The sequence below is a fragment of the Schistocerca serialis genome, chromosome 3 (assembly GCF_023864345.2).
Source record: "Schistocerca serialis cubense isolate TAMUIC-IGC-003099 chromosome 3, iqSchSeri2.2, whole genome shotgun sequence".
NCBI classification, from domain to species: domain Eukaryota; kingdom Metazoa; phylum Arthropoda; class Insecta; order Orthoptera; family Acrididae; genus Schistocerca; species Schistocerca serialis.
This window is the reverse complement of record NC_064640.1, coordinates 363,063,053-363,087,174: the sequence shown is the minus strand read 5'-3', so window position 1 is coordinate 363,087,174 and position 24,122 is coordinate 363,063,053. Positions and strand designations below refer to the sequence as shown.

The 24,122-nt window shown below is 39.0% G+C and overlaps 1 protein-coding gene across 1 annotated transcript in view; it reads right to left on the bottom strand.

Moving 5' to 3' along the window:
- The window catches only part of LOC126470174 (egalitarian protein homolog), an 83,636-nt gene that overhangs the window by 13,001 nt on the left and 46,513 nt on the right, over window positions 1–24,122 (bottom strand). Inside the window, exons 3-6 of the mRNA XM_050097820.1 lie at window positions 18,582–18,826; window positions 15,184–15,381; window positions 480–575; window positions 260–348 (exon numbers count right to left, since the gene is read on the bottom strand). Coding sequence (XP_049953777.1) covers window positions 260–348; window positions 480–575; window positions 15,184–15,381; window positions 18,582–18,826 — 628 coding nt within the window. The remainder of the gene's footprint in view (window positions 1–259; window positions 349–479; window positions 576–15,183; window positions 15,382–18,581; window positions 18,827–24,122) is intronic.

The following is a 24,122-nucleotide window of genomic DNA, read 5'->3' as shown; positions in this document are numbered from 1 at the left end:
GCTCTGAATGGGTGTGAAATAGGGACAGTATAAGAGCAAAAATGAAATAATCATAAGCTTTTGATGTGGACTTGAAAATCAGATGCATTGATTAAAGAATAAAGATATGCTGCAATGCATCAACAAGAACAGATGCTTAATTAAAAAAAAAAAAATAAAAAAAAAATAAAATAAAAAATAAAAAGTTAAGGCTTGGACTGAAGGAGAAACTGTCAACAATATTTCCAAATGTTCAGAAGAATGAAGAAATCATATTTACCTGATGATGGAGAAGTTTTACCACTGGCACAGCCATCCTCACCATTTTCATCATCGTCGTCGTCATCTTCCTCGTCACTCTTAATATCCCTAACAAATTTTTTTAAAGAAGTGTTAATAACATGGCAATAGTCAAGAGCTCCTGAACAGATAATAAAACAGTAAATACTGAATAATAAACTAATGATGTCATGATATACCATTCCTCCTACAGCACTTACTTATCTTGACCAGCACTTTCCAGCTTCTCCAATTTACGGGCTACTTTGTAAGAACCTTTCAGTTTTTCTTTCTCCTCCTCTGAGAGATCTAGATACCTAAAATACAAATGTGGTCTTAAAATATTAGCACAGTAATTAAAATATGATAAAGCATCCTACTTAGGCAATTTAAAAAACCGACTTCATTTTTGCATACACTTCTATTTTAAAAGTGAGAAAACATGAACAAAGTAGTGGGTAATTACATGACAAGTGGCTTTGTTTCATATGTGCAGCCTGACAAAAAAGTGAAGCACCCAGGACGGGAGGAGAAAACGAAATGAAACTTGATGGACCCCTCCTGAGGCAAGCTGTCCCACAACTGTTTCAAACAGTCCTTAATATCCTGGGTACAGGCACTGGGACAAAGTTGATGTTCGGACTGGTCCCACACATATTCTATCGCACACATATCTGGGGTTCTTGCTGACCATGGGAATAAATCATTGCCATGCAGATAGTTCACAGAAATTTGTGTGAAATGTGGAAGAACATTGTCATGTAGACAAATTAAGGTACTGTCACATGAGAGAAAACACGTGAGGACATACAAAGTCTGTAATGTATCATCAGTTCCTCCCATTCCTACTAGCCATTGCCTGATGTCCTACCTGTGGCTCCCTGATGGGATGTTAAACTCTAATTTTCCTTCCTTCCTTCCTTCCGATGGCTACCTACACAATGATGCTAGGAGTGCCACAGCTATGCCTCTTCCAAACATTGGAAGATTAGGACCTTTCCCCAGAACATTGCCACATTTGCCAACAGTGATCATCCAGGGTAGCGTAGAACTGTGATTCATTGCTGAACACAGTGCAAAACTATCCAGCAGTCCATGCTTCCCATTACCAGCACCACTCCAAATGTTGCCATTTGTGTGTTGTGTTGTTAATAGCAGACTATGGCTATAATTCCCTACCCCGTGTGCTACTAGAGCAATGGTGTGGGATGCCACAGAATGTTGAAGCATGCCCATTACTTGTTCCCAGATGTCAGGTTCATATGCAAAGGGGTTGTCAAGTGCTTTGTGAGCAATAGGACCATAATCCTTTCTGGTGGTTAGACGTAGTTGGCCTGTACTTTCATGATGACTGTGACAGCCCTCACTTTCCAATTCAGTCCAATACTGAGCCACTGTCATATCTGAATGCTTCATAAAATTGGATATTGCACAGTTTGAGCTGCCAGCCAACTAGAGACCCACAGCGAGACCCTTTTCAAACTGTCAGGTGGTGGTAGATCTGTCAATCACAAGCATGAGGCACCTCGGGGTCCTTCAGTGATCATACAACATCTGCAATTTCACATCCGTTACATCCTATAAGGCCTGGTAACATAACTGAACATCAACACCACTAATGCACTCTGGCAGCTGTTCTATCTGTCACAGAGAGAATTGAAACTCTCAATCATATACACTGGAGTGCCAAAGAAACTGGTATAAACATGCGTATTCAAATACAGATATATCTAAACAAGCAGAATACTATGCTGCAGTCTGCAAAGCCTATATAAGACAACAAGTGTCTGGTGCAGTTGTTAGATCGGTTACCACTGCTACAATGGCAAGTTACCAAGATTTGGATGAGTTCGAATGTGGTGTTGCAGCCACAGCACAAGCAATGGGACACAGCATCTCCGAGGTAGCGATGAACTGGGGACTTTCCTGTACAAACATTTCACGAGTGTACTGTGAATATCAGGAATCTGGTAAAACATCAAATCTCCAACATCACTGTGGCTGGAAAAAAGATCCTTCTGCAAATTGTTGCAGATTTCAATGCTGGGACATCAACAAGTGGTTGTGTGCGAACCATTCAATGAAACATCATCGATACGGGTTTTTGGAGCCGAAGGTCCACTTGTATCCTTAATGACTGCACGACACAAAGCTTTCCATCACACCTGGGCCCGTCAAAACAGACATTGGGTTGTTGATGACTGGAAACATGTTGCCTGGTTGGACGAGTCTCGTTTAAAATTGTACAGAGCGGATGGACGTGTGGGCGTATGGAAACAACCTCGTGAATCCATGGACCTTGCATGTCAGCTGGGGACTGTTGAAGCTGATGGAGGCTCTGTATTGGTGTAGGGCATGTGCAGTTGGAGTGATACGGGACCCCTAATTCGTCTAGATAAGGCTCTGACAGGTGACGTGCGTAAGCATCCTGCCTTATCACCTGCATCAATTCGTGTCCATTGTGCATTCCAATGGACTTGGGCAATTTCAGTAGGACAATGTGACACCCCACACATCCAGAATTGCTACAGTGTGGCTCCAGGAGCACACTTCTGAGTTTAAACACTTCCACTGGCCACCAAACACCCCAGACATGAGTATTATTGAGCATATCTGGGATGCCTTGCAATGTGCTGTTCAGAATAGATCCCCATCCCCTCATACTCTTACAGATTTATGGACAGCCACACAGGATTCATGGTGTCAGTTCCCTCCAGCACTACTTCAGACATTAGTTGATTCCATGGCATGTCATGTCATGTTTGGGCAGTTTTGTGTGCTTGCTGGGGCCCTGCATGATATTAAGCAAGTGTAACAGTTTCTTTAGCTCTTCAGTGTACGTACTCACCAATCGTGTATACATGGACAAAGTCCCATTAACATCTGATCGTATCATCCGGGTGGTTCACTTCATCAGGCAATGTGTTCTGAAAGCTGGGTAACATTATTGACTGAAAACTTCTCTGATGTTACCAAAAGGTGTGAATGTCATCAAAAATAACTACAATAAAATTACATTTGAATCCGGCTCTGATCAGGCACTACAATTATGGGATTAAAAAGTGAGTACATGAACACAGAAGGGTGATAAAATATCTATGTAACTGTGATAAAAAGTGCAGTTCTCATTTTAAAAAGCCACAATGTTTTTATAATCAAATATGTTCAAATATCAATGCTCAGAATTAAATTATCTGCCACCAATTCCACAACTGATGCTTAAATAGTAGAAAAGAAAAAAGGTGATAAAGCAATGAAAATAAGCAATGTAAGGCTTACAGTTGCCAATTTCAGTGTCAGTGAAGATTATTTTCATAGTGTAGATAGAAACATGGTTTCTTCACAAGAACCTCAATAAGATACTTCCAAGCAAGCTTCCCATCCACCTTCAGCAGTTAGAATTTGAAATATTTAATTTCATTCTTTGATAACAAAATTTTATTTTGAGAGTTCAGTCAAAGATTGTATGATCTGTCTTGTTGCAGTTAAATAGCAGTCTGTTCTTTGTAGGTCACAAGCTGCTTCTCTCTCTCTCTCTCTCTGAATTAATCACAGTTGCTATGTTTGAAGTGTCATTCTCATGTAGCAGTGAATGTAGTAGTTATGTGATGTTCCACAGGACTGAGACTTCATCAAACTTTATACTGGCCATAGGTGTAAAAGTTGACTGCAGGTTCGGTAAGATGCATAATGCTAGTGCATATGGTGATGGTGGTGGGGATGTGGATGGATGACACCCCCCCCCCCCCTGCCCCCTCACACACACACACACACACACACACACACACACACACACACACACACACACACACAAACCTGTAGTCATGCAGGCATTGGCTTTCACATGCTCTCATGTAAAGAGAATACCAAAACAACTGCCACCAGAATCAACTACTGTGGTGAACTTCACTAGTAAAAGACAAGGAAGCTACTGTCCTCTAATAAGCATCCATTTGCTTGGCTACAGCACCCCCCACAGGTGATCTGTACCTCCTGCAAGAAAGTGCAGCACACCATACCTCACGTAGGGTCAGAATGATTCGGGGGACACTCGGTGGATGTGAAGGTGATTGAGTGGTCCATCAGGTTACCCAATCTCCAATCTATTGAGCACATACTGAAGGCTACAGAGTGACACATTTGCACTTTAAACCACTCTGACCAGTCTTTGAACTGTGGGGAGTAATTGAACAATTGTGGATTAGGATGGCTCACCAATGCTTAAAATGTCTTGGAGTCAATTCAATAATGTTTCATCCTAGTTATCAGGGTGATAGACAATGCTACATGCTACTTGATAGGTGCCTATTATTAAATATCTGATAAATCCTCAACTGCATACTTAATGTGTTTCTTGCCACATCAAATGTGAGCATTAACTTGAGCTTTCGATCTTCATTACATTAACATCAAGAGCAGTTGTCTGCCATGAGTGGTAACTATTACTGTTCATTACTTTCTCAACCAGCAGTAATTTGTCGTCATGACGTCCAGGAGATGGGAAGGAATAGATTGTTCTATTTCAACTCTGAACTTGGTTAGCCAAATGCTGAACCAAGATACTAAAGATGCTGGTACCCCTGGCTAACATAGTATATTAAAAGCATTCAAGTGTTCACTGACATTACAGAACCAATGGAAAAAAGCCAGAGAAGCTTATGCTTTTCCTGGACATTAGTCACTATAGAGTAAACTAAAACATTTGGCTGACAATTATCTTTTCAACTAAATTTTTTGGTATGCTTTGGTGACAACCTACTTACAAAATGACTGACAGGAATGACACAGTTTCTCTTTCACCTCAGTTGTTGGTTTATTTGTGGACAATTTCGAAGAATACACGTTCACATCTGGTTCCCCTCTAGCCTTCCTACGACTTCTTTCATTATGTTGAGAATTCAAATTACATTTGGGTATATGATACTGAATCATTTTAGCAATTCATTGATATATGAATAGACAAGCAATATGGCAAGAACCTGAAAGGGCTCAAGTTCCCAGAAAACTCAAAAAACTGACACAGATATGCACCCAGGAGACAACACGTATGGTGAAAGTAAATGGAAACATATCAAAGAAGTTAAAGGTGAGGACTGGAGTGCGACAAGGAGACTACCTCTCCCCTCTCCTGTTTAGCCTGGTACTGGAGAGGGCCCTGAGAAAGGTAGCAAGCCTAGAGAAGGTATACAGCTGGGAAGAAGGATCAACACCCTGACCTATGCAGATAATGTAGTTTTAATAGCAGAGAAAGAGAAAGACCTGGTTCAGATGACGAGAACATTAATGGAAAAGGCAATGAGAGCAGGCCTGAAGTTGAATATGGATAAAACAAAATACCTCGTAGTTAGCAGAGAAAATGATGACAGACCCCTGAAGGTGGAGGACAAAGTCTTTGAAAGGGTAAAAGACTTTAAATATCTTGGGGTATACTCAATGAAAGAAACGAGGTAGACCAGGAAATTACCGCACCGATACAAACAGGAAACAGGTCATGGTTTGCTCTGGAAAAGCTGTTAAAGTACTGGCTTCTATCAAGATCCTCAAAGTCCAAGATCTACAAGACAGTAATACAACTTGTAGTCTTATATGGAGCAGAGACCTGCACCATCACCCAAAATATGGAAAGAAAACTGCTGACATTTAAGAACACCATCCTCAGACAGATTTTTGGGCCAGTGAAGGAGGGAGAAGAATGGAGGAAAAGAAAGAACTGTGAATTGCAGGAGCTTGATGAACATCAAGACAGTGATCAAAGAAAAAAAGACTGAAGTGGTATGGACGCGTAATGTGCCGAAAAGGCCAGATCATCAGGCAGGTAGTGGAGGAAGATATTAGAGGCAAAAGACCATGGTGATGACCACGACTCTGATGGATTGATCAGGTGAGAGAGGATATGAGTACGCTGGGTCTGTCTGAAGAAGAGTACATGGACAGAGGACGCTGGAGGAGGCTGATTGGCGAGGCCAAAGACCAGCTGTGGTTTGTGTGGCCAAAGCAGTAAGTAAGTAAGTAAGTGAGTAAGTATAAGAAGTTAGTTGTTGGAATGGGGAAAAAAAGAGAGTAAATTCCCATTTTGTAAACTTTTGCTTGAATGCAAGTTATATTTATAGATTGACCACTGAATTTATTGCAAACACCAATGTCCACATCTCTCATAATATTGTCCAGAAATGTGTGCATCTACTTACTGGGTTTACGTCATCAGGGAGGCCATTGAATTCAGAATGTGTAGTAACATGTTTGTGAGAGCAGTTATAAATACCCTTAGGAGTGGATACTTGATGCTGATACCTTTCAGAGAAATACAGTAACTTGTTTATGTTGATGTATGATAGCACAAGCTTTCTCAGCTATCATTGACATACTGAAGTACTACAGGCTGTCTATTGGTTGTAACAGGATATGACAGCAGCAATCACGGCAGTCATTTTTGCCTGGTAATGTTCATCAAAAGCTAGAGGTTTTACTTACCTTTGACATGCGAGAATATATTTAGGTTTGTATACAGAGACTTTCTGCGAGATACACCAATGACATAAGTATGGATTTAACAGTCAAAACTGTGCAATAGCATAAGGAAGACAGCATTATAAAACCAACGTGATAAGAAACGGAATAATTTACAAATAACACAAGTAAAACTGTCCTCAATTTGAACTTTTACTTTTACTTTTAGCTGTGCATGATAGATTTCAGTACAAATGGTTATATGAACACTTTCAAATACAACTCCACTTATTTTATTTTTACATTTTTTACCAGTACATTCAATGCACCTATTCATAATTTGAAATTGCTAACCAAAGTATTATTCATTTCAATTGTCTTCTAACTGAATAAAAAGGTAATATCTCACTGACATGATCAGAATTATAGGGAAGAAGCCATTAGATCAGAAGTCTCCTGCAGTTAAACAGCCACTACGGAATTTTTAGTAATGAGGTAAATCATTATTCTGATGTAAGGATTTCATCAATCAATCTTGATGTCAATAGTTCGGTAAGCTGTTAACATCCCATCCACAGGAAGAATCAACTGGGGAGAGGGTGGGGTGGGGTGGGGTGTCTTGATCTTGATCTTGAGCAAATTGTATGTTGTCACAGGAAAAGCCTAAAGCAGACTTTTCCCCACTAGATCATTATTCTGCCCAAATTAGTGTGTCATTAAATGGTTATTGTTACCAGTTGAAAGCAATTACTGAGAAACTGGTGGATCTCATCATCAAACACACTAGTTCTTTTGCTGTTTGTTTGAATCACTGTGATGATAAGGGGTGTTTGTTGCTTGGGAGATGGGCTGGACCCAAATGTGAAACTCACATTCTACACTAAAAGGATGGCATTTCTGTAAACAACAAGCAACTATGTGACATTTGTTCAGATAAGTGATTCCTACAGAGAACAAAACTCTCATTTCAACTTGGTCTTGTAGTATGTTGCGAAATGCCATTACAGACTCATCCAGTGACAGCCGTATTTGATTCTAGGAACATATTGGTCATTTTCCACTAGTTTCTGTACTGTAGCAGCATTCAGTGACCAAAAGTGGGCTGTTTGGGGGGGGGGGAGGGAGATGCTTACAATTGCTGTTAATGAAAATTATCCATTCTGAAGGTTGACTTGAATACTACAGTACTTTAGTAGGCATGCCCTTGCACTCCTCTGGCCCTCTTAACTGACTTATCCAACCAGTTCTGTGGAGATAAATAATTTCAGGTATTCTTCAAATCACTGCACGACTTGTCACAAGTGAAAATGCAATAAATGATAAAAACAGGAACCCCAATGATCTAGCCTACAGTGAAGTTGAAAACTGCCACCTACTGGTCAGTTACTTTGAGAAACTCCTTAGCTCTGAGACATCTGACACATTCCTTACTTATCCAGATAACATCCTGTGACCAAACTCTCAGCTACAACCCATTCCTTAAAAACGATGAGTATAAGGACTACCTAACAGTAGCTGAACTATTGGAGCAAGCTGGAGTCAGGACTGTAAACAAGTTGACAGAGATACTACAAACATTTGCGAGATGGAAACATTACCTAGTGATTGGACTTTCACTTTGATTCATTTCTTTTGCAATAAAGGAGACTTGACAGATGTCAATAATTAGCAAGAGATCTTCCTGATACCTCCTGCAGACAAGATTTTCTCCAAGATCGTATAAAACTAAGCCAGATGCCAACTAGACAATACTCAACCTGAAATGAGTGCTACAAGTGAAAATTGTTGTTTGTTTTCAAGAAGGTGTATGACTCGAATAATGGACCCACTCTCACGAAAGTCCTGCATGAACCAGGACTGAACAAGCAGACCCATCATCTTCTCCAGCAGACTTCAACCACTACCAAATCACGAGTAAAGTTCAGAGGAACAATTTCAAGAAGTTCTAAAGTCGGTAAAGGATTAAAACAGGGACCCCCTGCCCTCCCCCATCCCCTCAAGCACTGGGAAAGGTAATAAACTAGTGGCAAAAGACGTTAGTCAGAGAAGTTCTTGTAAATGATATCTCTCTGAAGAAGTGCAATAGGATCACTGTTGATTGCCTGGCATTTGCCGACAACCTGGAAATTAAATCTATTTCAATAAAAATATGAGTAAATTCACTCTAATGTTCTCAAACAAGCAGCAAAGGTATCGCTAAATGTGACACTTGGAAAAAATACAAAACACCATGAACATCGTGATCTTCCTTGCATGCAGCAGAGAGAAATAAAGGAGACTTTCAGGTTTAAATATACTGCTCTGCAAAACTGAAGAAAGAGCTAGATAAAGTAGCATAAATATATTTAGTAATTCGTGGAGCTCTCCCAGCAGCAGTTGCATGAACTTTGGAAGACAGTGTGTGTATATTAGCAAGCAGTTATGGTGCACTCCACTAGGTGGTAATCATCACAAAATGGCCCAGAGGCAACATTTGTATGACTTCACAAGGGGTAGAATCGTACAGAAACTCAATGGAGAACAAAGTAAAAAGAGTGTAGCCTAGGAGTTTGGTATTAGTCACAACACTGGCTCATATTACTGGGGAGCATTGTGAACAATGCGCACTGCTACCCAAAGCAGAGGTGGTAGTTCATCAAAGGAAACTACGCAAAGGTGGTGGTTGAATACAGTTAACAACAACAACAACAAATGACCACTACGCTGTGCAACAGGAAAGAGGGGTGCAACATCAAATAGCAGGTGAAATTGCAACCATATTTAACAGGAGTGCAAGGCAAGCACTCTCACTCCATAATGGCTGCAAGGGGTTTGTCTCTCTGCCACACGACTAGTATCTTGTGTTCTATTGACAGCCACACATTGGTGGCACTGGTTTCGGTGGTGCAAAGAGCATATGGACTGTACCAGTGGGGTTGCGTGCTCTTCTTGCATGAGAGCAGATTATCTGAGTAGTGACCCTGGATGTGTGGGAACACACAATACACCCAGAAAAACTGTCTAGCATGATTGTTTTGATGGTCCAGGTGTTATGGTGTGAAGAGGCATAATGTTTCACGTGTCAACTGACCTCCAAATCTTTGAGGACAGTACACTTACAAGTCAGTGTTACTGTGACACTGTACTCCTCCTCCACGCACATTTTTCCAATGGTGAATTAAGTACAGATTTCATTTATATGAAAAACAAAGTGCAACTGCATAAAACAGTGCAGGCGGAGAAGCTCTTACATTACAGGATATTTGGCAAATGAACTGGTCTGCCTGTTCCCCAATTTAAACACCATGCGTTGGGGAGGCATATTGTAGCACATCCACAAGCACTACTGACCATCCAGCAGTTGTCAACTGTGCTGGTGGAGAACTGGGACTCCCTACCAAAAGAACTCCATACCAAACCTGTGCCCAGTATGGGAGCATGTTGTAGAGCAAGCACTACCATCCATGGTGATCACACACCCGATTAGAAACCATGTCCTGCCTTATGTAATGTCCAGGGGACTATCATGAATTGTGGTGACTTCAGTGTAATTGTTGTCTTCGAAAAGATACTGTAGCATTTGTTTCTACAAAGGGTCCAAGCTTCATCAAACTATGTTGTTCAGCAGAAAACACATCAGCAAAAGTTACTTTCATTCTTAAGTTTTGTGCACCAGTGCAGCTGGGGGAATCGCTGGAACACAAACTTTCCCAAAAAAATAGCACTATAAACTCAGAAAAGGTCTTTCCCATAACACAAAAAAAAATAAGCACTACCAGTCGCCCTGAAAGCATATACATCGTCTTGTGTCTAGTAGTCAACAGGCGCAGGTGCGTAAAACATGACCAAACCCGGAACATGAAACAAATTTGCACTGTATGCAAATATCTACAGAATGCATCATAGCAGGTCAACCAATCAGATTCTCTCATACTGACAAAAAGAGGAAGATCAGATCACCACCACGGTAGATATAAGTGATAAAAGATCTGCAGGAACTGGGATATATAGAAAGACTTAAGACACGAAATCTGTCAGAAGAATGCTTAACGGAGGAGAGACGATGAATTTTGGGGAGGGGGGGGGGGGGGGGAGGAGGAGGAGGAGGAGGAGGAGGAGGAGGTGGTGGTGGTGGTGGTGGTGGTGGTGGTGGTGGTGGTGTTGGGAACAGGAGGAGATAACCATCAGTAATACTAAACCTGAGAGTGAAGCCTTTTCTTGTGGACAAGTTTAATTATCTGGGACAGTAAAGTACAATGACCTTGCCCAACAGTACAGTATTACTCATACATTGTTAAGAAACTAGAAAAGTGTGACAGCTAATGCTGTAGGTGGCTTTTGTTGAACATGTCAAAATCAATACCTCCATTTTCTGAGTAGCCTACAGTGCCCAAGAAGAATATTACAGTAAAAATTGAACTTCACACTAATGTTCTATTTAGTTGGTGTCCTAAGGTTTTGAGGCTGAATTAATAAAAAAATACATAAGCTTCAAGGTGGTGGTTTCTAATGCTTCCGGTGTTCTACCTATAATCTTCCTTCACTAGAGTAAAAGGTGCAGAACACTAGTACAACCATGTGAAACTGTCAGGAGTCCTCCTTTGGGATGATATTCAACTTGTATGTTACACTGACTCGAATGCCCTGTTGTGTCATCAGTATTTGACCCTTCATGTGGTTTTCTATACTTTGACATTCTGTAGTAGGTTACTATTGATAACACAAAGACTTGTCACCTTCCAGGTGTCAATGCGCTGTTTTTTGTTCAGGAGTCAAGGTGTGTGAAACAAACTTTGCAAAAACTTTTTTCTTCTTTGAAAAATTCTGGGAATGTCTTGAACACTTTATTTCAAGACATTGCTCCAGCCACTGACACGTTAATCACACATCCACTACTTAACATTGCCTGCTCACAAATGACTGGTCAAATGCACATCTGTTGTTTACAGTTGTTGGTTAATGCTACTGTCATAATTACTGTACTGATTTTGTTTATATACCGGCAATAAAATCAATCTCGGAACTTTTTGGACAGACGGTGTATGCTAGTGATTTTTACAATCTGAGGTACACTTCTGTAATTTGATCGTCACGGTAACTTTTAGGCTCTCAGCAATACATTTTTAAAATCATCAAGCGTAATACAACAGTGGTCCTCTGCGGTTTTCTTTCTTTTTGGAAACAGAGAAAGTCCTGTGAGGCCATGCCAGACATACAGACTATGCAACATAACTGCAGTTTTGTTTTTGGCCAAAATTTCATGAGAAAACAATGAAGGGTGAAAAAGTGCATTACCGTGGTGCAAAACCATGAATTGCTTCACAAGTCTGGGCTTCCTCCCCCCCCCCCCCCCTCCCCCCAACCTATCAAACTACTTAAAGCAAACAACTTGTAAGTAGTACTAGGCAGTTAAAATCAAAGAACACAGTGAAAACATGACCTTCACATTTAACTGCACTTATCAAACTGTTTTTGATCATAGATATCCAGAATGATTCCACTGGGATAACTGTGCCTAAGTTTCTATGTCACATAAGTAAATCCCTGTTTCATCAACAGTTATAAAATGTTTCAATGGTCATGCATTCTTACTGACTTCATGTAGCAACTCCTGGGCAACACGCATTTGCCGCTGCTTCTGTCAGATATTCAACAATTTTGGAGTAAATTTTTCTGTTGCAGTTTTCATGAGAGAGAGAGAGAGAGAGAGAGAGAGAGAGAGAGAGAGAGAGAGGGAAGGCACAAACCAAGTGATGTACCAAATTCATCAGTGACTTCTCCTTTAGTAAACTGGTGATGGTTCACATCATTAGCAAATGATGTGAACAATCACCAGTTTACCCTTTCATGATTTCATGAGCTGATGATATACACGGGTGTCCGGCCAATAATAATAATAATAATCACCACCACCACCATCTTGTGAGTCTTCAAAGTTTAAACTCCTTTTAAACCTTTGTTTTAATCATAGCAGATAATATATTTACTCCATTATAAGATGAGGTTTTCTTCCCAAACTCATCACTGGAAAACTATGGGGGTCATCTTGTATTTGCATATTAAACTACTGCTGCTGAGGTTTTTAAATTGTTTATCAGAGTGATATAGGGGCGTCTCACATTTACAGATGAAGCTTGGGCTATTGAGGTCACGTGTAGATTTATTTTGAAGAATTCCGAAGGGTACGTAGGACAAACAATACTCACACTCAAACAAGTTAGAGATTTCCCGATACGCCAAAGTGCCAGATACAGTATCGACTTTGCTCAAACAATCAAATGGTATTGCAACGCTAGTGCAAGGGATACACAAGAAACTACGAACTAGCCACTAAAACAATCTATCACTCTGCTTCAAATCTGACAGTTTTGTGCAACACAGGAGGACATAGAATTTAATGCTATCGTCTTACAAACTCTTGTCATACTTGAATGGGTTTGCAATAAAAGTTCACATACATATACGAATACCATATGCAAACATTTGTGGTACTTAAGTTAACAGTGAAAGGTGAAAATGTTGTGCTTCAAAAACATTCCTTGATTGTAAACACAAGTCCATATTTCACTCAATGATTGGACAGGATGGGACGTTGTGGCCAGCGTGAATTGGCCTTCATGAGATACTGTACTGTAATGATTTACCAAGAGGATTGCAAATAAGAAATTAGATTGCTGTTTGTTTATTAGAATACCAGGCAAAAACATTATCACCTTTTAAATCAGCTCTAGAACAAGATGGTGACATTCAGATGAATCAGAAAAGAAAATTAATCCAGAATTAAATATCTAAAAATTGAAATAAATTGTATTAAATAGAGTGCAACTGTAATCGTGAAAATAAATTACAGTGGCAAGACCTGTCCTGGAGATACTACGAACACATGTCAAGAGATTGCGGGATGAGTGAAGGTTTGAGAATTTTTCTGAACAATGATTTCTTATCTATGTATTAGTTGATGTTCTTCCATATGACCTGCACCACAGTTGCTCAAGCACAGCATTATCGAAGGGTTGGAAGGATAACAGTCTTACTGATTTGGCTGAGAAGTAGGATGAATGCTGGGAGGGGAGGTAGTGAGCCGGCAGCAAATTACGCCGTGCTGCCAACCATCTACCAATTTTAAACTGCAGTTTACTTGAATCTATTTGAATTGACTTTTAAAATTGAACACATACACAACAATGGTACAAATTCCTACAGGAGATGGTAAAAGTCTAAATAAGGATCAATGGTATACTTAGGTGTTTCTTGTAACAATGCTGATGATGCTCGCCTTGAGGTAGGACAGGAATGAAAGGGGGTGTGTCAGCTGCTGGTTCTGCACAGTCAGTGAAAGGGCAGGAGCTGATGACATGTTCGGAAGCAAAAAACATTAACATTCTTACATCAGTTTAGAAAGGAAATCTGAAATGTAATTGTCAAAAAAAGAAAAAGAAAAAAAAAAACAGCTGAGTTCTCAGATTCCACTGTAACCACAGCCTTCAATGTTGCAACACACTTGGAAGAAACAGCAGAGTATTGGTTACAATTGAGATACAAATTTCACAACTGTGCTATTAGTGTGGTGGTTTTGGTGGTTAAAAATGGTGATACCACAGACAAGCAAAAAAAGGTAAAGAGGATAAAAATTAAACTAAACTATTCTTTTTTATTTATTTTTCTTGTATTACCAAAATGTAGACATTAATAATTGGCCTAAGTTTAAAATGAGTATACTGCTAGTGTTTTAGGCACATACTTAATGTCAATAAAACTGTATGTAATTTTGATTAGTCACAATATATTAAAAATTAATTTTTCTCAAAGAACAACTTAAAAAGGTCATCTTAATATTCAGGGTTTTATATGCGGGTAAATACAATATTTAGGGTTTTGTCACCTAACACTGTACAGATACTTGTCAGACATGTTTGCCAGCACAACAAAAAAAACTGTATGATTCACACTTAAAGAACGCTGGAAATTACAAAATTCCATCACTTTTTGTTCCTACTCCATAGGTATAAAACAGATGGGCACAACTGACTTCCTCAATCATATACATAGTGGCACACAGAAATGTAGCTAGTGCAGTCAGCTGCAGTGGTCTGGAAAAAGTGTTTCAAATGCTGAATTATTATAACATTTAAGTGTAAAGTCCTGAAGAGACTTCCTGGCAACCAAAACACCACAGAATTGAGTTAAGTTATAAATTGGTGAAGCAATTGGATACAAAAGGGATTGCAAACAATAATCACTGAAAATTAGGCATGGTGACCCACTACGAAGCAAAGTCTGAAAGATAGTCCATGGACTGATTACATGTGAAATACTCATATAAAGAATGTGGAAGTGATGTTGACAATCCTTTTATGATAGGCAATGTAATGATTCTTCGGATGTTTTGGAACTTGGCAAAAGTCCATATGTAAAATTCCATATGTGTGTGTGTGTGTGTGTGTGTGTGTGTGTGTGTGTGTGTTGACTAACTCAAAGTAATTTTTTTCCTTTTCTTACCTCAACAACCTAATTTCTCGGTTGCTAAGAACTATATTTTTACTCTGAAGTGTTGATAACTTCAGCCTCAGTTCAGCAACTTCGGTTTCAACTTTCCTTTGCTTCTTACGGTGCTTAACGTCGGATGGACAGATGTGCAGAAACACCTGCTCCTCACAAAGTTCTGTTAATAAGCTTTGAAACTCTGGTTTAATTAGCCTAAAAAAGAGAAAATAATGAATAAAAATAACTGGAAATATTTACTGATTTTTGATAGAATTAAGCTGTCTACAAAACTCCAGCAAAATTGAGGAATATTAAAAATGTTTTGAAATTATTTTGAAATAATCATACTGCATTTTATACTGAACGAAAATTGCTGCTGTTATGTACTATATATAAATAAGAGGTTTCCTGGTTAATGGATATACACAAATAATCTTTTTCAACAAAGAAGTATTAATATGGAAGTTGCAGTTATGTTACGTGAATTTGGCATAGAAAATACACTAAACTGCTTCACAAGAGGAAATTACTTGCCTCTGCAGTACTATCACAATAATTTGAATTATTTTGTAGATGCAGTTTCTATATTACAATATCTCTTAAGATTGGTGAACAGATAATCTTTAAAGTCGTGGAAGTACAACTGCTTCTGAATTACAATTTTATAATTCAAACAATGGAACATCTAGAATGGAATGTAACAATATTATGAAAAGGAAAGTTGCTACTCACCATACAGGGGACATGCTGAGTCACAGATAGGCACAACAAAAAGACTGTCACATTTCAGGCTTTAGGCATACAAGACCTTCATCGAAAATACACACACACACACACACACACACACACACACACACACACACACACAAAAACAACAGACTGCAGCTACTGTGAGTGGTGAGTTGCAATTTTTCTTTCTACCATATCTATTTAACATCACCTCATCAACAAATTACATTTACCCTTTTCTCAGTACATCTACAGATTTTTGGAGGTCCTTTATGTATGACATGGGCACAACGTGGTTGTTGCATCAAACATTGTTATTCCAAAAGCATGGATCACTTTCCTGAGGCTATGGCTTGGTTTTGTGAATATGGTGTGAGGGCAGTTTGCACAGCACATGCTTTTATGAGATTTTTGCAGTACATAATGCAAACATGTGAGCATATGAGGACTTATTGACTGTAGTCGGTCGATTACGATAAAACTGATATCTACAACCGCATACTGAGATGATGTTTCCAAAAAGTATTTGACCATTAAATTTAATCCTTTTGAATTAAAAAACACAAATAAAACTACACACAAAGCAATATTAGAAAGTACATGTATCTATGGGTCAAAATTGTGATAAAGGATGAAAGAAAATAAATTGCTATACATGGAAACAAATTACTGGAGACAGTGCTGGAGTCTCAATATTTGACTGCATCAGAAATGAAGAAATCACAACCATAACAAACATGCCTTACAAGAGCAACCTTCAAACACTAAGAGGCACTCTGAAGGATCATCAGTATGAACCTATGTGACTAGGCTGTCAATGCCACTGCAGACTGCAACTCTATTGTCCCCTATGATCACGAGAAAAATGAGTAATGTTGCAGTATATTTACAGTCTTGTATTCCTTTTGAATGTTCTCCGGACAATGACAGTGGTCTCAAGAGGTGTTGAGAGGGAGGCTGTTAAAGTGAAGGGATGTGGTGGTATTGTCACAAGAGCAACTTTTTTTAGCACAAAAATGTATGGACCATTAACATGTTGACTTCTGTGTGGCTGGTGGTAGCCACAGTAAAGTTTTATGCCTAACACCATGCACTCGGCATGCATCACTTAGCATGCAGCAGTCAACTTGTTAATACACCACCTTAAGCTTCTTTCTGAATCTCCCACTCAGAATCTACAGCTGCTGGCACAATGCAAAGCAAAGTAAGAAGTGTGGGGTTTCTGTTACCTCAAATACTAAAAACTTCTTTGTAATCTCTTTACTTCCCACCAACCGTAGAAACATACATTGGGAGATAAAAATGCATAAAAATATGTAAATAACATAGAATTACATTTTAAAAAATTGCAAAAATACACCCAAACATGTGGGAAAAATCACAAAAGGATGAAACAGATGAAGTAAAGGGAAACAACAAGAAATCCAAGGGAGTATGCTGATAGCAAAAGGCGAAAAACAACTGAAATTGGTGTGAAGACACAATGACATCACGGAAAAAAATAAATAACAAGATTGTTCTGGTGGATAAGTGTGAATAAGGGAGATGGCAGTGTGACTAGATCAGGAGAAGTTAGTAGGTACAAACAGGAATAGATGAGAATCAGTGGGGGGTGGGAGGTGTTCATAGGCTGAGATAAAAAATCGTGAGGCACCGGAAAGGTACGGGAAATAACACACTAGAATATGCAAGAGTGATGCAGAAAGAGTGATTAATTTGAAGGTATAGGATTTGGTGGGAGTGATGTGTGACATGAAACGCTGCACCAACAATCAACATGGTCTTGTAGCAGTCTGCTTTGCGCGACCAAGATGGTTGATACAGTGTGGCTCGTAAGTACAGTGTACACTGCAATTTGTAAGGTGACAAGAGAAACACAGGGAAGAAGAGAAAGGAAGATGGACACTGAGTATGGTAATCCATTAGAAAATAGTAACAAAGTAAAATAGCACTATGTTAGGGGATGAAAGAAAAAATGTCAGGCAAAATCAAACCATTTTTTGTTGTACCTATCTGCAACTCAGAATCTCTGCTGTAAGTTGAGTAGCAACTATCCTTTTCATAATATTGTTGCATTCCATCCTGGCTTTTTCTTCTTTTTTTTCCTCTCAGAAGGACAATGCTTGTTAACATTTCCTGAGGACAAAATAAATCTTCTACACTGGTTTGCTCTGTCCAACCTTCAGAGACATATCAAACATGTTGCACTGGGCAAGACAGTGCCTGATGCTTTATACAACCTTAATCCTGCTACAGCAAGTTGTACAGCAGCAATGGTAACTCGTACTCCACACATTTGTAGTTCATACCTGATAATACCAAAATATCTACATGGCCATGCCGGGTAGTTACTCATTATTAAATGACTAGTATGTGAGTGCTACAATCAAACTGTATCACTTTCATGTCCATGCAATGCTACTCGCTTAGCCTCATAGATACAACTAAAATGTTCCACTTAAGCACTAGACACTTTTTCATTTGTCATACCTTAGGAGTGAAAGTGTCCCTGTTATAACCAGAATTTTCTTTATTGTTATAATTATAACAAAGTAATAAAATGTAAATAGTAATACTGACATCAATGACATGCAAGATAATAACTGTTACTATTGCTGATGTTCATATACAATTAAGAAATGCATGCTGCTCAATAATTATTATCAAAGATGAGCGGAACTAACTTGGACATTGCCTGGTAGATCGTAGGCACAAGAGAGAGCACATCTGCAGCAGCATACAGCAACATATCACGTGAGAGTGGCCTCCGTGCCCAGTAGCGCTGATCTCGCCGGTATACATTCTTCAGCTGTTCCTTCAGAGGGTTGGATGGAGCATCGTACTTCTCGCATAGAGCATTCAGACTAACATTTTGCACCTTGTAAACTGGCTTGCCCAATTCTTGGAGCTGCAACACTGCATGTGCGGCCTGCACAGTAGAAGAAAGTAGTATGTGGTTGATCCAATACAACACTATTAGACATGGTATAGTAAACCTGCATTCTGCAGCTAAAGAAAACAAATACAGTGAAAAAAATCAGAATTATGTGTAGCATGCAAGTAACAAAATCCGTAAACATAAACTCACAAATTAAATTCTTCAGTCACAAAGTTAACTAAGCATTTTCTTGTAGTTTAAATACCATCCACTGTTGGATCACCTTTCACAGGAATTTAGTAGGTCATTTCAATGCCAGTGGCTAATACCCAAACTTCATTGCACTGTAAAACGGTGACTGTTTTCATATATGTTGAGACTGCACGATTGTAATACATGAAATTACCACCAAATAAACATGACAAGAGACCGGTTTATGTAATCACAATTATTATGCTTTTTTACCTGACCATTTCCAGTTTTGAATTTTGATGCTCATCATCAAAATATGTCCATTCCTATCTGATATACTGTAACAGATCTTTTCACTTTACAGAGGGTTGCTGTAATAACCAAAAAGGTTTTGTTTCACCACAACAACTAGTTTCAACCAAACATTTTGTTTTCTTTATGACATCAGGCACCAGGAACACAGACTGAATGAAATAATATGAAAGTACAAATTAAAATGATGTGGCACCTATAATAGACCAGGTTCTGGTTTTGTTGCTCAAATGAAACCTCTACTTTGTAATCATCTGGTTTACAAGAGGTTCAGCAACAAGTCTGCCACTAATGTCTTGTTCATGCAGTTCTTAGTGTACTGTTTTACTCGATATTATTTTCTCTAGATGCATTTTTAGGTTTGCAGAGGCTTTTGTGACAGTGGTCTTCCTATTAGCAGTAATAAACTTATTTAATGCTCTCCCATCTCTATCAGGAAGCGAAGTTGTTCCAGTGATGTGTCTATTAGCCCACATAACTTTCCCTTGCACTTTTTTTGCTGTTACCAGAAAGTCCCCTACGTCGAGTTCGTAAGGTATGATTAGGTAGGTCAGCTCAACACTACATCACAGGTGTAATAACTAGGAATGCTTGTAAGAGGTATTACTATATAAAAGCAATAAGAGACAGCTTCACTGCGTGAGACAAGTCAGAAAACAAGCTCCTAAAATGAGTTTACATCATTATATTATTAAATGCCTGTATAAACAGCTGTACAAAACTGTAGTCCTACAGAATAAAGTATCACTGTAATTAAACAGGGAAGAGTTGTTTGGAAGTCACATGCACACCAGTTATCCGCACAAAATTATTCGACGTGCAATTTCCTATCCTTCCTTTAACTGTCTTTGAACTTTCAATTTGTCTGACAGTTTGAACATTAAAGACTGAATATTTACTGAATATAGAGTCTTTGCCTCTGACACCTATTAAAGAAATGGTCTGACATTTGCATGGAAAAAAATTTGAGAACCAAAAGAAGGAAGCTACATCATTGTTCACACCAACATTGATGCATTCTTTTCAACTTGAATGAGCAAATAAGACCCTCTGATATCAAACAAGAGTGATCTGCAGAATAGGGTACCTATAGAGTAACAGATGTTAATTCACAGTACAAATCCTAGAAAACACATTATGCTCAAATATGGAGAATATCCATGAGTCTAAACAGTTTCTCTGTTGGAATCAACATGTCTTTTAGAGCAATGATTGTGTAATATTCAGCTGACACTCTTTATTCACACGGTCCTGAAGCCTAGAAATGAGACTAGTGAAGTTGCTAGCATGATTCTTGATTTGCTGAAAGCTTCTGTTAAGTTCAGGAAGGAAGGAAGGAAAGAAGAAAGGATTGTAAGACTGTTCAACATAGGTTAAAATTAATGCCTTGTCAAATGCTATAGTCATCAGACAGGACTAGCTGAGATAGACAAAGAAGAGGAAAGAGGAAAGAAGAAAGTGATGGATTTGCCAAAGAAAAGAAAATATTCACACAGTGTTTTACGGAACTAACAAAAAAACTGATTGGGATAGCTAAATGCAAATCGGAGTGCTTTCTCCTTGAATAAAAGTCCAGGGTCTTAACAGCTGCAAACCTCTATTTTGACACACAGTTTTAAAGAAATGTTAATGAAAAAGTTATGTGGTTATACAACATCAAGACAAACAAGACCGGATCAAGAATTTGCTGCAAAGTGGATGGAAGCTGTCGGAAGAAAACAATGATGCCTCAGTAAGTGTGATAATGTTAGTCACAGTATAGATAAGACTAAATTAATAGCATCATGAGGTTTGTAAAATTGTTTGCAGACAATGGTGATATTTACAGAGACACGACCCTTCAATAGTTGCGATAGCCAGGAAGATTTGCATACGCGTTGCACTAGGTGAAACATAAGACAATTTGAAGTACTGTGCACATATTACAAATGCAGCATCTTTAACACACAAGGTGATAGATGTTTCAGCTCCAGGTCACAGCATCAGACGTAATGCTCTACTGTGACTGCCAGGAAGCACACGGATTAAAGCATGAGGCTTCGCTGGAATTGGTGATGGCCACGTGGCAGTTAACATATTAAACAATGGTAATCTGCTATGATGTTTAAGAATATGTGTGATTGAAATGTAAACTGTAACAGTCACATTTATATTACAGGGGAAACACACACTCTATGGAAGGATTTCGGGGAGATGTAGCTTCTCAACAAAAGAACTAACTTGACAGTCATGAAGTGCTGCTCTTTGATCCTGGTCTGAATCAGTTCATTGAGACTGAACGAATGAAAAGTTCAAAAAAGTGATGTGTGATTTCTGTTCTTAAAATTCTGAAACCCAGATTTCAGAGGTTATTATTATAATATAGTACTTCCACCAAATGAACAAAATGTTCATGAATAGAAGTGCACACATACATGTTGTGAAGTTTAATGGCTGTCATTCTTCCCATACAGCATCTATGAATGGAACTAGAACAAGTAAGAGAAATCCTCTCCCATTCATATAACAGATGCCTGAGTATAAATGTGCAGACTTACATGAATTCAACTCTTCAAAAGTAAATGTGGAGGTCTGAGAAATGTAAACATTACTATTTCAACAGTGATGGTAATCACAATATTACCGGTGATGGTAATCATATTTCAAGTGCAGATGACAGCACAATCAGAACAAAGCTAATGGTTTGAGATGACTGATCTTTAACTACAAACCCTTTTGGCTGTTGAAATATTATTATATCACTTACTGCTATTTTCCTGATTCCCTAGTGGCCCATTAATGATGAGAAAGACATTTCCTTCTGGCAGTACAAAAGACAGTGCTTAGATGATTCAGAAAATTTTATTTACTGACTGCTTCTGTTGAACTTCCTAAATGATACTCCAACAGCAGGAGTGGATGGAGAAGTTGCTCCTGACTGAAGTTTATTTCCTCGAGTGCCTACAGAATGCAAAAAAAACCTGCTTCAAATACTTGTTTGTCATGAAAACAAATCTCAAAACTGTAAAACTGAGCAACAGTGGGTATCCATGTGGGTATCCATTATGAGAGATGACACGACCTGTGATTTAAAATTTTAGTTGTTTGAAAACTAATCAAATGCATGCCTGAAAACAATTTTTTCGTGTCCTGGATCTTTTTAAATTTAGTAAGTCTAAAATGAAGGTGGAATTCACATTTACCCATAATTACTGCTATTATAAATGATTGGAGGAAGAACACAAACTTAAAATATGCCCACAAAGAACATTCTGTAAAGACCCTTGCTGTGACTGTTATGCTATTTATTCTAACGGAACTCTCCACTCTTGCTAACACAATTTTGCAGATTTTGTTTCTATTTCCTTACACTGGAGCTGAGTCTTTTGCATTGGTTCCATCTGAACCACACTATGTGTTTTTCTTGTTTGTCTTTCCACCTAGCACTAAAAGATCACAGCACACGTAATTAAGTTTTGCCATAGCCAGATCATTAGATCGTATTTCCACTATACTGATGAGTTTTTGCAGTTTTCTGTATTTGTTTACTCAGAATAATGCGCAGTAATGTTTTACTGACAATAATATTGAATATTATTCCACTATGATTGTGCAGGTTAGTGTTTATGCAAGCTCTGCATTTAAATGAAAATTGTTGATAATGTGATTTCACTCTATTAATCCTTCTCAAACAGTGTTTAATGGGAAAGGCTTGATCATATGAGCTTATTATACAGGTGTTACAGGTGATCAGATTTTTTTCTGTTTCAGAAATGTCATCTTGGATAGGTATTCCATCAAATATATTTCTACTCTCTCCTTTCAATAATATCCAACAAAGGACACATTAGATGAAGATCTTAGTGCTGATCAAGTCCATGAAGTACACAGCCTTTTGAACTATGATGCAGCGACACTAAACCGCTCCATCTGCCCCCCCTCGAGGTGTAGGGTATTTACATCCCAGGGCCTGGTTACTGGGCAGATACCCGTGTGCGGGAAGCGATAGGGTCAGTGCAGCACTGAATATGTATAACAGTGCCAACAAAGGTGATGCCTGACACTCTTTGGCAGCACTTGACTTTGCCTTCATTTTCAAGTATGGACATAGATGACAGGGTAGAAATCGGAGTGACAAAATCCATTGGGACTAGCTACACCGTGCAGTGTAGGGACGTGTGAGGTTTAGGTTCCATTCTGAGCAGTCCCATCATTCAGAATGTTCTCCCTCACTTAGACCCAATAGAAGAAAGAAAGTTAATGGCTAGAGTTACGCGAACAGAAAAGTGCAGGGAAAAAGTAAGGCAAGTGCAAGGTAGAGAGAAAAATCCTCCCAAAAAACACCAAAAGAAAAAAAAAAAGTGCAAGTCCAGAGGCGGCAAGGGGGCCGACATTCCCTGTCTGTTTCCTCCATTCACGGTGCAAAGCCTGCCAGAAACTGCCTCAACTGATTCCATACCAGGCACCAGTAGTAGTAGAGGCCCAAACAATGAAACAGGGATGCCATTTCTAGGCCCAAGCAACATCGTGAAAGACCGCGAAAACACAGACATCACACACGAAACCCCAAACACAGATTCACCGCAAAGGCCTGAACCACGAAGCACAGGCAACCGACACACAGAGTCAGAGCGCCCCCCACTCCCAGAAGAGAGTCAGATGGAAGTGGAGAGTTTCAAATTGTGCGGAAAACGGCCCTCGTCATAGCTCCCTCGCCGCCGCTTGATGCAACCACCAACGAAAATAGATTTGCTGTGCTCGGAGATGGGGCAGAAACAGCAAAACCCACACAACAACAAACAGCTAACCAGCAGGCAAAAAACCTAAAACTCCCGCCAATAGTGGCGACGTTCCCAAATACATA